Genomic DNA, 13,370 nt, shown 5'->3' on the forward strand with positions numbered 1-13,370 from the left:
ATTCCTATGAAAAAACGACAATATTTCGTTAACCATTTGGCAAAATGTTTCACAAAGTAATACCACACCAATCGGGAACAATCCGCACGTTTTGGTATATTATTTGTCTATGTAGTGTAAAAGCTGTGGGAGGAGTTAGGGTGGTAAATTTGGCTATAATAAGAATATAAATGTGAGCCAACAGTAAGTGGTCTTGCTATGCAAAAACACTTAATATAAGCCTTACCTTTGGTTAGGGCCCAGTCCACAGCTGTAAGCATAGCTTTCTCCAGTGGATCTCCAACCAATGTCCCATCGTCCATCTGCACAAGAGAGTGGCATGTGGCCACCACTCGGTGAGTGTCAATGGGAATATCAAGAATAGGAGTTATATCCTTTCCATCTCTACAGGAACAAAAGAAAAATGTAACTACAAAAGCATCATTATAAATACTGGTAAAAAAAAATAAAAAAATAAAAGTACACTTTTTTGTATGTAAAAGCTTTACTGTAATTTTTGCTCCATAATACACACTTTTACCCCCCCCCCCCCCAAATGTGGGGGAAGGTTTGAGTGTCTTATGGAGCGAATATTGACCAGGCCCCCCCAACGTTAGAATACCAGGCCAGCTGCTCGGCTCCTCTGTGGCAGAAGAGAGGAGGTGTCCGAGTCACACTGTGGGCCGTGCTGCTGTGCACGTGAGCCGTTTGGGCTGGACCGACTTCACTGCATCACACAAGGAATCCGAAAGCCCTGGAGAGCAAACTCATCACTGTAACCTGTACATCAAGGTTTATTTTATTTATTTATTTCTCTTTATGGTTGACCAGGGTTGAGGGAAGGGCGGTACTTTGTAGGCCTAATGAACTGACCACTGGCTAACACTATTTGGTTCAAAATATATTTTTTCCCTTCTCTAAAACCTAGGTGTGTTTTATGGTCAGGTGCGTCTTATGGAGCAAAAAATATGGTACTTGCTTTATTAAAAGAAGAACTTACTTGAGGCCAGCCACACCCCGGACTACTAGGCTATCGCTAGTTAATGTACCAGTCTTGTCAAAACAGCAAATTTCCACCTTTCCAGCAAAGGGGATTCGGAAAGGTTCAGTACAGTATACATCTATAAAAAAAAAAAACACAATGTACATTTACTACAAGGCATCAAATGTTTTTGTTATTGATATTTTCATATTTGATCAATCATTCTGGATATCAAAATAAATTAATAAAATAAAAAACCGACTACATTTACATCATATGTCCCTATTTCAACAATAACGCTTGCATTTAAGACTAATCTTTGACTTTTGAATGGTTTCATTTCATTACTGCATTTTAGCGGTTCGCCAGAGCTGAAAGAAAAGGCTAAAAACATGAATTTGTGTGCTACTGCATCTATATATACCAAACACACCATATATATTCAAACAGGGACATGGATATATGAAGATCTCTGTGCAATGTAAAGACAGCAATTTACTCACATAGTTTGGCCAGAGCAATCAGCGAGGTGTTTACTGCCAGGGACAGCTCAATAGGTAGTTCAGGGGGCACAACGGAAGTCAGGATCAGGGTGCATTCCAAAAATAGTTTATATCGGTTTCTACTAGGATCTTTGGTACCTGAAAATAGAAATCATAATGATTAGGAGCAGATATTACATTATGCATCAACTAGAAAACACACACACACACACACAGTAAAATGTCTAAATATTCATAGACTAAATTATTGTTCTAAATTATTGTTCTATTATACATTTCATGGGTGTCATTTTTGCCATTATAATTTATACATTAATAAAGTTTTATTTAACAAATATTTTATAAAGGGGAAAGTGCTTGGATGCAACTTAAATTTTTTACACTTTAGAAACTTTTTTTTTACTGAACTTTATCATATGGGGATACAAAGTCCTCTATGTTATATATTTTGTGCTGACAGGCTCTTTTTAATGAGACATCAGGGGCCAAAAAGGACCTGATGTCTCACCTGTCCTCCAATAAAACGAATGGAGTGCAGATCGCCAGGGTGTGTGTAAACAATGCCGAATCGCTTTTATCTGCAACCACTGACAGTGTGTGCAAAACTCCAAGGCAGCAGTAAAAATGTTTAAAGCATAATTCCAGGTTTTATAGAAGTTTAAATAGTTTGTTTGGACCAAGCCGTTCCAAACAAACTTTACTTCACTAACAGATGCAGTGGTCATGTGCACTGTATAAACAGGCCTGTAATAGCACCTTGTAGCAAACTATGCACACTGCACTATGCAAGGTAACACCCGACACAGGATCCAGTCTCTGAAGAAAACATTACAGCCAACCACCATATAGAGGGGTCTGGATTTGGTCCCAAAAGGTACAAACTCATGATCCAAAACACTACTAGACAGTCCAAGGCATTTAACAGTCACATATTGTTAGAAGTTCGAAAAAAAATTGAATTGTTTTAAAAAGAAAAAAAATACTTTTCCCATAGAACAGGTCCATCACCTAAGAACACTATAAAAAAAAAAAAAAAGGAGCCTCCTTGAGTGGGTAAGGTTATACAAGTATACTCTACCCCTAGCCCCAACCCAGTCCTTTTGGCTAGTGTTCAAAAACCTGAAGGTAGCCTGCATATAACCCATGGTCTATGAATACAAGGCATGTACCCTGTACTGTAATATTAAGATGTTACTTTTTTTAGCATTCACCTTCTATCCATACATAGGCAGCGGCAGCAATGGCAAACACCAGGAGGAAGAGGATGAAGATAAACGTTTCCAAGTTGTTAGCAGTGACACGTTTGACCCCAAATAGGATTGTCCGCAGGAGCTTACCCTGTTAAAAACAAAAAATGACATTATCACACAACTGTAGAATTTTTTGTACCAGGGGACAAGGCTTAGCATTTTCACTGCTGAGGGGATCCCTTTGAGAACATCTTCCCAAAACGAGACGCATTGGGGCAGAGCTAATTTGACACCATGTTCCAGGACCCACAGTCGGTCCATCTGTAATGCTGCTCTGCTCGTTTTAACTTATTACAAGTACCTTTCCTTGTTACAATAAAAGTGGTGTATGCGGTTTTACACAATGTGGCTTTTGTAATCTATGTTTTATCGGTCTATCACATATCCCCTGCTGGCAAGGCCTGTGGTTCCCCATCTTAGGTCGACACAGGATTGTACATTGCACAAGAACTTTTAGAATTGGGCACAATTAGGCCTCCTACAACTTAGGGTTTAACAATGAGGTAAGAAGCTGGCATTTATATATGTGGTGGAGGAGTCACCTATATGCCACAAAGGAGTCTGTCTGCTCACTTAACACTATTTGCACAATATGGAATGAACTTAATTTGATGATACAAGTTATGAAATTGTTCTTTTGATGAATTAAGTATTTGCACCATATATGATATCTGCATGATTTACAATTTGTTCATTATGATTTGCACAATTTGAGCTTTAAAAACGCAGCTTAACAATATTATATGTTGGACTGCTATAACATTTGGTATAGGGATGTGTGATTGAGTGCAGCTGCACTTTTGAACTTGATATTTAAAATTACTGTGTACTGTTATAGAAGTTTTTTTACTGCTGGAGTTACAAGCCTGTAGCATTTCTATCACCACCTGGCCCCCGATTTAGGAATTGGCAGCACTGCCCCTGCTGTTCAAACCCTCACTAAGAGCTGCAGAATTTGGGAGGGGGATCACGCGAGACACAAATAAGGGGGAAGAAGACTCGGTCAAGAAAGGTAAAGTTTGTTTACTTTATGAGGCTTGTGCATCACATAGTAATTGGATTTGGTACTTGTTTAAACTGATACGGGAGCCTTTAGCTGTACGTTAATAAAAAAAAATATTTCAGTCTCGTAAAATGAACATATTGTGCTATATATACACACCAATCAGCCACAACAGTATGCCCACTTATGGATGCCACTAGGCAAGGCATCACACTTCCTCCCCAGCTTGCCTTCTTCATATAGTGAAACCTGGTATGACACATGCCCCCAGCCACTCACAAGATGTAAAAGAAAAAAATATGATTCATCAGACCAGACCACCTTCTTCCATTGCTTCCTGGTCCAGTTCTGATGTTTAAGAGCCCATTGTAGGCGAGTGAGTGAATAACTTGTATAGCGCTGCAAATGCAAACTAAATCGCCTCAAGGTGCTTTTGGATGTGGACACAGGTCAGCATGGACACCGGCAGGTCAGCATGGACAGCACCATACACAAACTGCAATGCACGTTGTTCTGCCACCTTTCTACTGGAACCAGCATGAACTTTTTTCAGCAATGTGAGCCCAGTATCTTTTCTATTGGATCAGACTACATAGGCCAGCCTTCACTCCCCATGTGCATCAATGAGCCTTGGCCGCCCATGACCCTGTTGCTGGTTTTTCATTCTTTGGACCACCTCTGGTAGATCCTGGCCACTGCAGACCAGGAGCATCCTACAAGAGCTGCAGTTTTGAAGTTGCTCTGACCCAGTCATCTAATCATTACAACCTGGCCCTTGTCAAAGTCACTCAAATCCTTACACTTGCCCATTTTCTCGGCTTTCGAAACATCAGGGAAATATTCATTTGCAGTGAATATATCACACCCACTTTTTCAGGCGCCAATGTAACAAGATAATCAAGGTTATTTATTTTATCGGTCAGTGGTAAATCTATTTTTGCAAAGCTCATTAGTTCAAGCTAAAATGTACACAAGATGAGGCAAAGTAAAACATCATCCCCATGTCTCTGCACCATCCTGTGTCAGGTTTTAAATCTTTATTTGCTCCTCACCTGGGAAGTGTTAAATCCAGTTCTTAAGACATAGGCCACACACCCATTATCAAGTGCTAAGAAGAAAAAGAAAAGAAAACATTAAAGTGCCATTAAACCCAAATCATTATAAACTGTTAATACATGCTTTATTACATTGTGTTCGTACTTTGCGATTATTGGAGCATTCTCCAATAAAAAAAACCCCTCTGTAGCTCCTGCCATTCTCTGTCCTTCCCTCCATGTCTGTGTCCCCCGTTGCAGCCTTGGATTGTGTAGAAGTTACTGAAATTACAGAGCATCCTTCCCTGCTAAGCTGCCAATTTCCTCTAATTTCTTAACTGTGGGATAAAGGTTTTACATATAAATGAAGGTTTGTCTCAAACCTTTCTTCGCTACATTTACTGGTGTACGTGTTCTGCTAAAAAACTAGAGACTTACTGGCTGATCAACAGATAAAAAAAAAGCCTAAAAAAGAAAACTAATGCAGCCGCCACATCTAAGAATTGGTAAGCTGCAATATAATGTTTTCTTTTGGGTTTGATACACATTTGGCCTAAAGTTCAGCTTTAATGTATGGAGGACATAATTTAATTTAAAACCGGAAACGTAACCAAAGACCACTCATACTGAAATGCATCACTCCCCGTGCCAGTTGTAAAAAGCAGTACTTACGTTTAAGGCCGCTAGTCGCCTTCTGAGGAGGAGTGTGTTGCACAACCTTGGTGCCACCAAAAATGACATGCAGTCTGGAGTCAGCGTTTAAGTCAAGAACGTGATCTGCATCCAAATCCTCGATAGGCTCCTGCAGAGATCCACAAATTGCAATTTTTATTACATGCATATGTTAGTAGATTATACTTCTATAAAGCATTAATCCAGGCAAAACTTATTTTTGCTTTGGATAAAGTGGGGAAAGTCAAGAGCTTCTGGCAGGTTCCTTTCATTGTTGTGGCCCCGTTGGGAACATCTCCTCACAGGGTCCAGGGGACTTGAAAGTGATGGGAAATCCCTCCAATGGGGTGAGAGTGCTACAAGAATTAATTCTGGAGCAGATAAAGGTATCAATTTGGTAGGGTTTTTACTTTGTGTGACTTCCAGTCCCAATAACTTCATTCTCCAGATTTCTTATTTTGGCATCACTGGGTGTAGTGGAAAGTGGGACGAACTGCCGAATGGAGTCACAGACAGTAATAAAAAAACCTTAAAGAGGTTCTGTTTTTTTTATAAATACAATCCCAAATCGTTACATACTCCTTAGGCACCTAAAAAGTAAAAACTTGATTTAAAATTTTTGGGGGGTGGTTATTGGTTGGGTGAGGGTAGATGTAGCAATAACAGAAAAGCACCCCATTTACATCTGAGTGCGAAACTACTTTAAAGATACATTTGAAAAAAAAGTTTAGAGTTCAGCATCAAGGAAATAATAGAACTCTTGCCTTCATTTGAGGGACAGACTCTCCAGTCAGCATTGCTTCATCCACAATACATCTCCCTCGGAGCAGCAGAACATCACAAGGAACCAAATTCTCATTGGCCGACCTTCCTGAAAAAAAAAAAATGCACACATTTATTGACCAACATCTAAATCAAACATTTATACAAGTTTATAATTTGGGTAACTGTGTACTGTTAACGGTAGCCTTGTTGTGTCCTGCAAGTACAGTATTAACCCTTTTGCGATCACAAGTCACTAATGCCTAGGCTAAATTATGCAGCGTTCACACCATTGTGCTGTGTTAAAGCACATTACTAGTATTGGTGTGATGCGGTGCTATTCATTGTGAACGGCACCCAGTACACCCAATACAGAAAATTGTATTAGCACCTTTTTAGAGCTTTTGACAGCACATTGAAAATTATTGGGCTACCTGTATGAAAAAATAAAAATAAAAATGTATGTATAAATATACACACACACGCGCGCACACACACACACACACACACACACACACACACACACACACACACACACACACACACACACACACACACACACACACACACACACCATGTACCGGTACATTACAGTATTGAACAGAGGAACAGGCTAAAGTCTTATTTTGTGAATGAAGCCTCCAGCCTGCATTTGATCATCAAGTCATAGGTGATAAACTGATCATATGATCAAAAACCAATCCAATTGCCCCCCTGATTGTAGGTGGGGGGGGGAGGTGATATGGTACCAGAGCTGTCAGTGACATCTAGAGTTGAAAAAAAAAGGCACACAGTGCCACACTTTACAATGTACAGTTTCTGCTAGTAAAGGGTTAATGCAGCTATAGTAGTAAACCAGTGGAACCTGGTGTAGATGTACGGGACTGAAAAATTTAAATATAACAGCGCAAAATACACACACACACACACACACACACACACACACACACAGCCCCCCCACCCCCCGAGGATTAATGGATAAAAACAAAGCTGTTGCAGACATGGGAAAACACTGAATCCATCCACAGTCCACAACAGCTTAAAAAATTTTTTTAAAAAATTAACCGATCCCCAAACATTCTTTTACTAAGGGCAGTGATGCACATGCACTCTTGCATTGCATTCTGGAAAGCCTCATTTCCCTTATCAGGATCACTCATCACACACACACACAACACAATCTCTACCAACAACTAAGCACTGTAAAAGGTCTGCCTGATTGGATACTGATTGGATAGTTTTAGGACTTGCAAAAAAAAATCTAAGATGTCGAAGCGAGAAGGGAAAGACACAAGATAATTGGAGCTGTAGTCGACAAATTACTTAAAAACTGTTCACCTCAGGAAGAGAAGCTCTTGAAGCCAACTACCGCTAGTTACCATCTACAGTATATCTGGCTCCTGTGTGGTACAGGCCGATTGCCACTTGCTGTGGTGGACTGTGGATTGATTCAGTGTTTTCCCATGGATACTTTTGGATCAGCTTTTGACCTTTTGTGCATTTTTTAAATACATTACACACATTAAATAGATTTTTTATAACTCTGCAATTGGCTTTGTTTTGATTTGTTAAGCCTTGATGTGTGTGTTATTTAGTATTGAAAGACACCAGCAATACGAGTCAACTGGTGGCTCTTAAAGAATGTTAAATGGAACTGAAGGCCACCATACTCCCTCACTGTTGCGGACATCTTCACCTGCTCTTCTTCTAGATTCACCATCTTCAGCCATCTTTATTTGCCGCCTGGGATGATGCAACTCTAATGCATGCGTGTGGGAATCGATTTATTACATCACACAGAGCTGCTCATGCACAACTTGGTGTACATTCTAAAGAAGTTTTTATAGGAGAAGAGCTAAAGAAGTTTTCATTGGAAAAGAGACATGGTCCATCTTCTGTAATAAAAAGTTTTCCTACAAGCAATTGTTTTTTTTTTAAGGTAAAGTACCACTTTGAGATACAGACTACAAACAGGAAGGGGTTAGTTATGTATGTGAAAGCTTACCTATAGACACAATGTCACCTGGAATGATTTCATCGCTGGAGATTGGCCTCCATTTCCGATTTCTGTACACCTTAGAAACAGATAAACATGTTGAACGTGAAGCATATTTACCAACATGATAAATTGCAAAGCCACCACAACGTTTTTAATGGTCAATGATAAATTCCAAAACAACAAAAAAACGGACAAAAGCTAAAAAGGTTTAAATCAATGCAAGTCCTTCTACCGGCACACATCTGTGTGCATTATTGCTGGAATCCAGCAAACCCCAACTTCCAGAACTTCCGTGCTGGAACACCCAGTGTGGACTCCAGTTTTAAAGTGACAGGACACATGTAGGATGATGGAGAGTGAATGGAGGTTCAGGCAATAGAACATATGAGAGTTCCAGAATACAACAAATGTACACGTTGGATGGAGAGGGTGGTCTTATAGGCAGAGAGATGAGATCTTAAAGGGAAAGAAGACCAGAACTTGCTAGAGGAATGTGGCACTTTCGGCAGGAGAACAGAAGACCTGGTTTTTATCAGCTGGCATGGGCTCCAGACTATTAAAGCATGGGTATTCTATCATAAATAAACAGGATTTGGATAAAGAGAGAAGCAGTTTTTTTGTGCTCGATAAGCAATGGGGCAACTGTTTCAAATAAATAATGCAGACTGCTGGGTCTAGATGGACACAAAGCTAAAAATTGTATTGCTAGGTTCCTGGCTGAAGGTATGGCAGAAAAGAGTGCCAGCTTAAGTATATCTATGGTCAAAGCATGCAGGGAATTCAAGAAGTTGTAGAAAGATGGAGAGCAGACATGCATCGCTCACATTAAAGAAGATTTTCCAAGTAAGCTTCTATAAGGTGGTCAATAATAACTGCTTATTTTGCAATTACAATGCTCATGGTATAAAATGATAGCGTATGCTGGGACTATAAATCTCCACCTGAGATCTGAAGTATCCAATTGTAAGCCACCTCTATATGAAACGAGCAATAATAAATGCCCCACAGAGTTGCAAACAAATCAGACGGTTTTCAAATACAACATGCTTTTTAACAAATTGCATATGCATGTATATATAAAAAAAAAAAAGTTAGTTTTCTGCCAAGCAATAAAATATTAAAATGGAAAAGCAAACATCTACTGCTAGAAAAAAAAAAAACACAACACAAGGTCAAATTGTTAAATGCAGACGTGTCAGGAAACGATGGATGGAATCCTCCTTTAACCCAAAAGTGTAACTAAAGCCAAAAAATGTTTCCCCCTTTAAAGCCCAACTCCGGGCAAAGACAAAAGTTTGCCCTTGCAGTGGGGCTGTATCCGCACTGCAAGGGTTAATTGCTCATTTGTGTCTAGGGGAGAGATGAAGGGAGATATACTTAGCAGATCCTCCCCACACAAGCCTGGTCCTTGCAGCCTAGTGCTGTGGACTGTTCCTGATGTCAAGTCCAGAGCAAGCTTCATAGACCTCCTCTGGAGGGGAGAATGCCAGGAACATTCCAACGCTGGACCGTGGGGGGGAGCACAGTTTTCCAGTGGATCAGAGGATCTGCTGAGTATAAGGCTTTCTCCACTCCCCTGGGCAAAATCATCACTTAACCCTTGCAGTACAGGCACAGCTCCCACTGCAAGGGCAACTTTTGTTTGGATTTGGGTAAAGTGGCGACTTGTAGAGTTTCTATGAAGTGTCCCCGGGAGATTTAGTCTATCTGTTCTGAAGATCACTGTCATGAGGACTGAAAGTGAGGGAAAATCCAACGCAGAGTTGCCACCAAACCAGGAATAGAGTTGTAAGCTTTCAATATAGACACTTGTTTGACAACTAAAAGAGAAATTATTTCTCTCTGGTGAGATTTATTCAATAGATTTACCTTCACTTCCTGTCCTGTAGACGCAATTGAAAGTAAAAACAAACAAAAAAATCCTGGACAGGAGTTTTAACTACATTTAAGATAAAATATTTTGGCTTTGTATATCCTGTAGTTTAAACACATAAGGTAGTCTAAAAAACTTGTCACATGCATACAGCACAGCATTGTTATCATTTTGTATAAACAGACAGAATATTGTGTCTGCGCTGCATTAAAATAAAACATTTCTTAATCCTTTGCCTGCGAATTCCCCCCCCCCCCCCCCCGCTTCACTAAGCAGTATTTACACACCTTCCTTCATTCCTGCACTGCTCTATTTAGCCATTGGGGCACACGTGAATTTAACCGGCATGGGTGAGCAGGTGACTCTCTCCTCCTCCTTTCCTATGCAACAGCGTTGGCTGCTTCCCTGATCGGTCGGTGTCACATAGCATAGGGGAAGGAATACACAGCCGTATATGAGCTCAGATAAGAATATTCGGAGCTTACAGAAAGCTTTCTTTCTCCAATGCCAGTAGCCAGATGGTTACAGGAGCGTGGAAGGGAGGGTGCATGCTGCTGGGAAAGAAGGAACTTGTAGCCAAGTAAACCCTTTAATTTGCCCTTTATGGGAAAACATATCTTTTTTTTTATTCACAACAAAGGGACCGTGTATGTAAATCCCACCTCTGACAACATACTTGTCTCCCCAATGCCCCCCTGCCTTTCCTTCCTCCAGCCCCACCACTGAAAAATACCTGGCCTGTCTAAGTATAGAGGAACATGTGACCTCCTCCCATGAAGTAGATCTCCAATCTAGCAGCCAATTGGGAGGCCCAAGCAACAAAACATGATGGAGAGGCTGACTTAACCTCTGAGCTTCAATACCAGGGTATTTTGAAGAGGCGAGAATAAAGGGGAATGTAGGGTTGGCTTTACATGCCAATTCAAAGCCAAGTGACCATCCATATGTGTAAACTGACAGCATCTAAATAGCAAATAAATGGCAATACAATGAAAATAAAGATATAAGAGACGGACATTTTTCAGTTCTCTCCTCACCTGAATCATATAAGGCTTGTTCCCCATCTTCCTGATCTCAGACAGGTTCCTCAACTGTTGCTGGACCAGAGAGGCCTCAAATGCCACCAACATAAAGAGGGTGAAGACACTGTAGTACCAATATTCATCTAGGCACCACAGGCCCACGCAAAATACCTGCCAAAAAATACAGACAATGAGCACTCAAATGTCAACATTCAGGAACAAAGAATGGCAACCGTTTTCCTAAACCTCCCCTGCTGCGACAAACATCTTACACATTTTCTGAAATGAAATGACCTGAATATTAAAGGATAAGGGCAGTGACCCATCCTAACGCATCCTTCCCCTCCACAGAGGGTTATTTTTCTATATCCAATGGTACTGTCCTCTGGTGACTGTTTACATCCTGGCTGTGCCTCAGTATTACATCTCCCTAGACTTCTATGAAGCCGTCTCCTACCATCCCACTTCGTTCCTAGCCTCAGGACACAGCCCCAAGTCCATAGCACTGTAATGCACAAGTGTGTCCAAAAGAGTGAGACTTGGATGTAAACGAGTATTGTTTACAGAACAATCAGCGATGAGCCCAGTAGGTATTCATTTACCGGTCAACATTTCTGTTAAAGTTGAACGATACAGTACTAGTATCAGTGTCAATACCGAGCATTTGCACGAGTACTTGTACTCGTGCAAATGCTCCGATGCTTAATCCTATAACTCCCGAAAGTCAGCGGGCGGAGAGAAGACAGAGGGAGACAGCATGCCGTCAACATTCAACAACATGCTGGCTGGGGCAGGGGTGCAGCCACTATGTTTTCCCCAAGACAAATTGTTTCATTAGAATTGGCGACCTGTCAGATTTGGTAAAGGAAGTAACACCACAACGCCCATCTTGATGCACCCTGCACTTGTACCATCAGTGTTGCATATTAATGCCTCATCAGTGCCGCCTCAATGTCAACTATCAGTGCTGCATATTAGTGCTCATCAGTGCTGCCTCATCAGTGTCACCCATCAGTGCCTCCTCAACATCATGAGCCTGTGCTCTTGTTTTCCCTCCTCATTAGTGCCTGCCCATCAGTCTGTGCTGCAATATCAGTGCAGCCTCAGTGTTACCCATCAGTGCTGCATATTTCTGCCGCCTCAGTGTCACCCATTAGTGATACATATTAGTGCCACCCCATCAGTTCTCTTCAGTGCTGCATAAGATGATATCATTAGTCTGTATTTGAAAACTGTCACATGACATTTAAGAAAAGTATTGGCAAGTACTTGGAAAAAAAAAAGTATCGGCACTGGTACTCACGATACGAACGATACTCTTAAAAAAGTGGTATTGTTGCAACCCTAATTTCTATAGAATTTAACCTACAGTGGGACCCAACTATAGTAAAAATAACTGCCTATTATGAATTCCACTTTGTTTAGTAAACTGTAAAGTTTAACGTGTTGTTTATTTACAGATCAGAATACCTTTGATGCTAGATAAATTATTAACTTAATGCAGGCTCAGGTTTTATATTTCCATGAAAATTTAGATTGGGAAATCTATATTTTACAGACAAAAAATAGATTTTTTTTAAAATCACATTCTGGTGTGAACAGGCCCTAAAAACTAAAGTTTATGACATTACATTTAACAAATTATCCAACAGCTTTGTTAAGATTAAGCCCAATATTCTAATGTAATATTGAAACAGTCTCCAAAACCTATATGCCTAGAACATGACCGGTCCGATTACACTACAAATAATTGTCAGACATGTAGGATTATGATAAAGACTCGTACCTGAAACACAAAGAACGGTGCAATGGCTCTCTCTTTAAACAGATGTAGAAAATCAGGAACCACCATCTCTGCTCTAAGGACAGAAACAAACAAGTTTCAGCATGGTAGCGCAATATATGATTAACTAAGAAAATTGTACTTTTGTATTGGGCTAGAAACATACGTAAAGACAAAAACGTCTGTGTGTGTGCGCATATTTTTTAAGTGGTAGAAAGTTGTTTAACTACAAACTCCCAAAAAAATAATTCAGTGATCTACAGTCCTAACTTCTCACAACGGAACAGTGGAAAACACGATAAAAGGAGGTCCAGCCCCCACACAAAAAAAAAAAATGGAAAGTCAGCAGCTATAAATAGCTGCTGACTTTTATTCGGATACTTACCTGTCCTGGAATCCAGCGATGTCAGCACCCCAGCTGATGTTTCCATCAGCTCTTGGGTGCTCCCGCCGCCATTACCTAAGGGAAACCAGCAGTGAAGCCTACTGCGCTGCACTTTGTGAATGG

The 13,370-nt window shown here is 40.5% G+C and overlaps 1 protein-coding gene across 1 annotated transcript in view; it reads right to left on the bottom strand.

Moving 5' to 3' along the window:
* Window positions 1-13,370, bottom strand: part of ATP13A1 (ATPase 13A1) — a 58,821-nt gene that overhangs the window by 28,861 nt on the left and 16,590 nt on the right. Inside the window, exons 4-13 of the mRNA XM_040346365.1 lie at window positions 12,866-12,938; window positions 11,095-11,250; window positions 8,191-8,260; window positions 6,188-6,294; window positions 5,424-5,553; window positions 4,770-4,825; window positions 2,676-2,802; window positions 1,465-1,602; window positions 980-1,100; window positions 227-384 (exon numbers count right to left, since the gene is read on the bottom strand). Of these exons, the coding sequence (XP_040202299.1) occupies window positions 227-384; window positions 980-1,100; window positions 1,465-1,602; window positions 2,676-2,802; window positions 4,770-4,825; window positions 5,424-5,553; window positions 6,188-6,294; window positions 8,191-8,260; window positions 11,095-11,250; window positions 12,866-12,938 (1,136 nt within the window). The remainder of the gene's footprint in view (window positions 1-226; window positions 385-979; window positions 1,101-1,464; window positions 1,603-2,675; window positions 2,803-4,769; window positions 4,826-5,423; window positions 5,554-6,187; window positions 6,295-8,190; window positions 8,261-11,094; window positions 11,251-12,865; window positions 12,939-13,370) is intronic.

Source organism: Rana temporaria, chromosome 3 (assembly GCF_905171775.1).
Source record: "Rana temporaria chromosome 3, aRanTem1.1, whole genome shotgun sequence".
Taxonomy (NCBI): domain Eukaryota; kingdom Metazoa; phylum Chordata; class Amphibia; order Anura; family Ranidae; genus Rana; species Rana temporaria.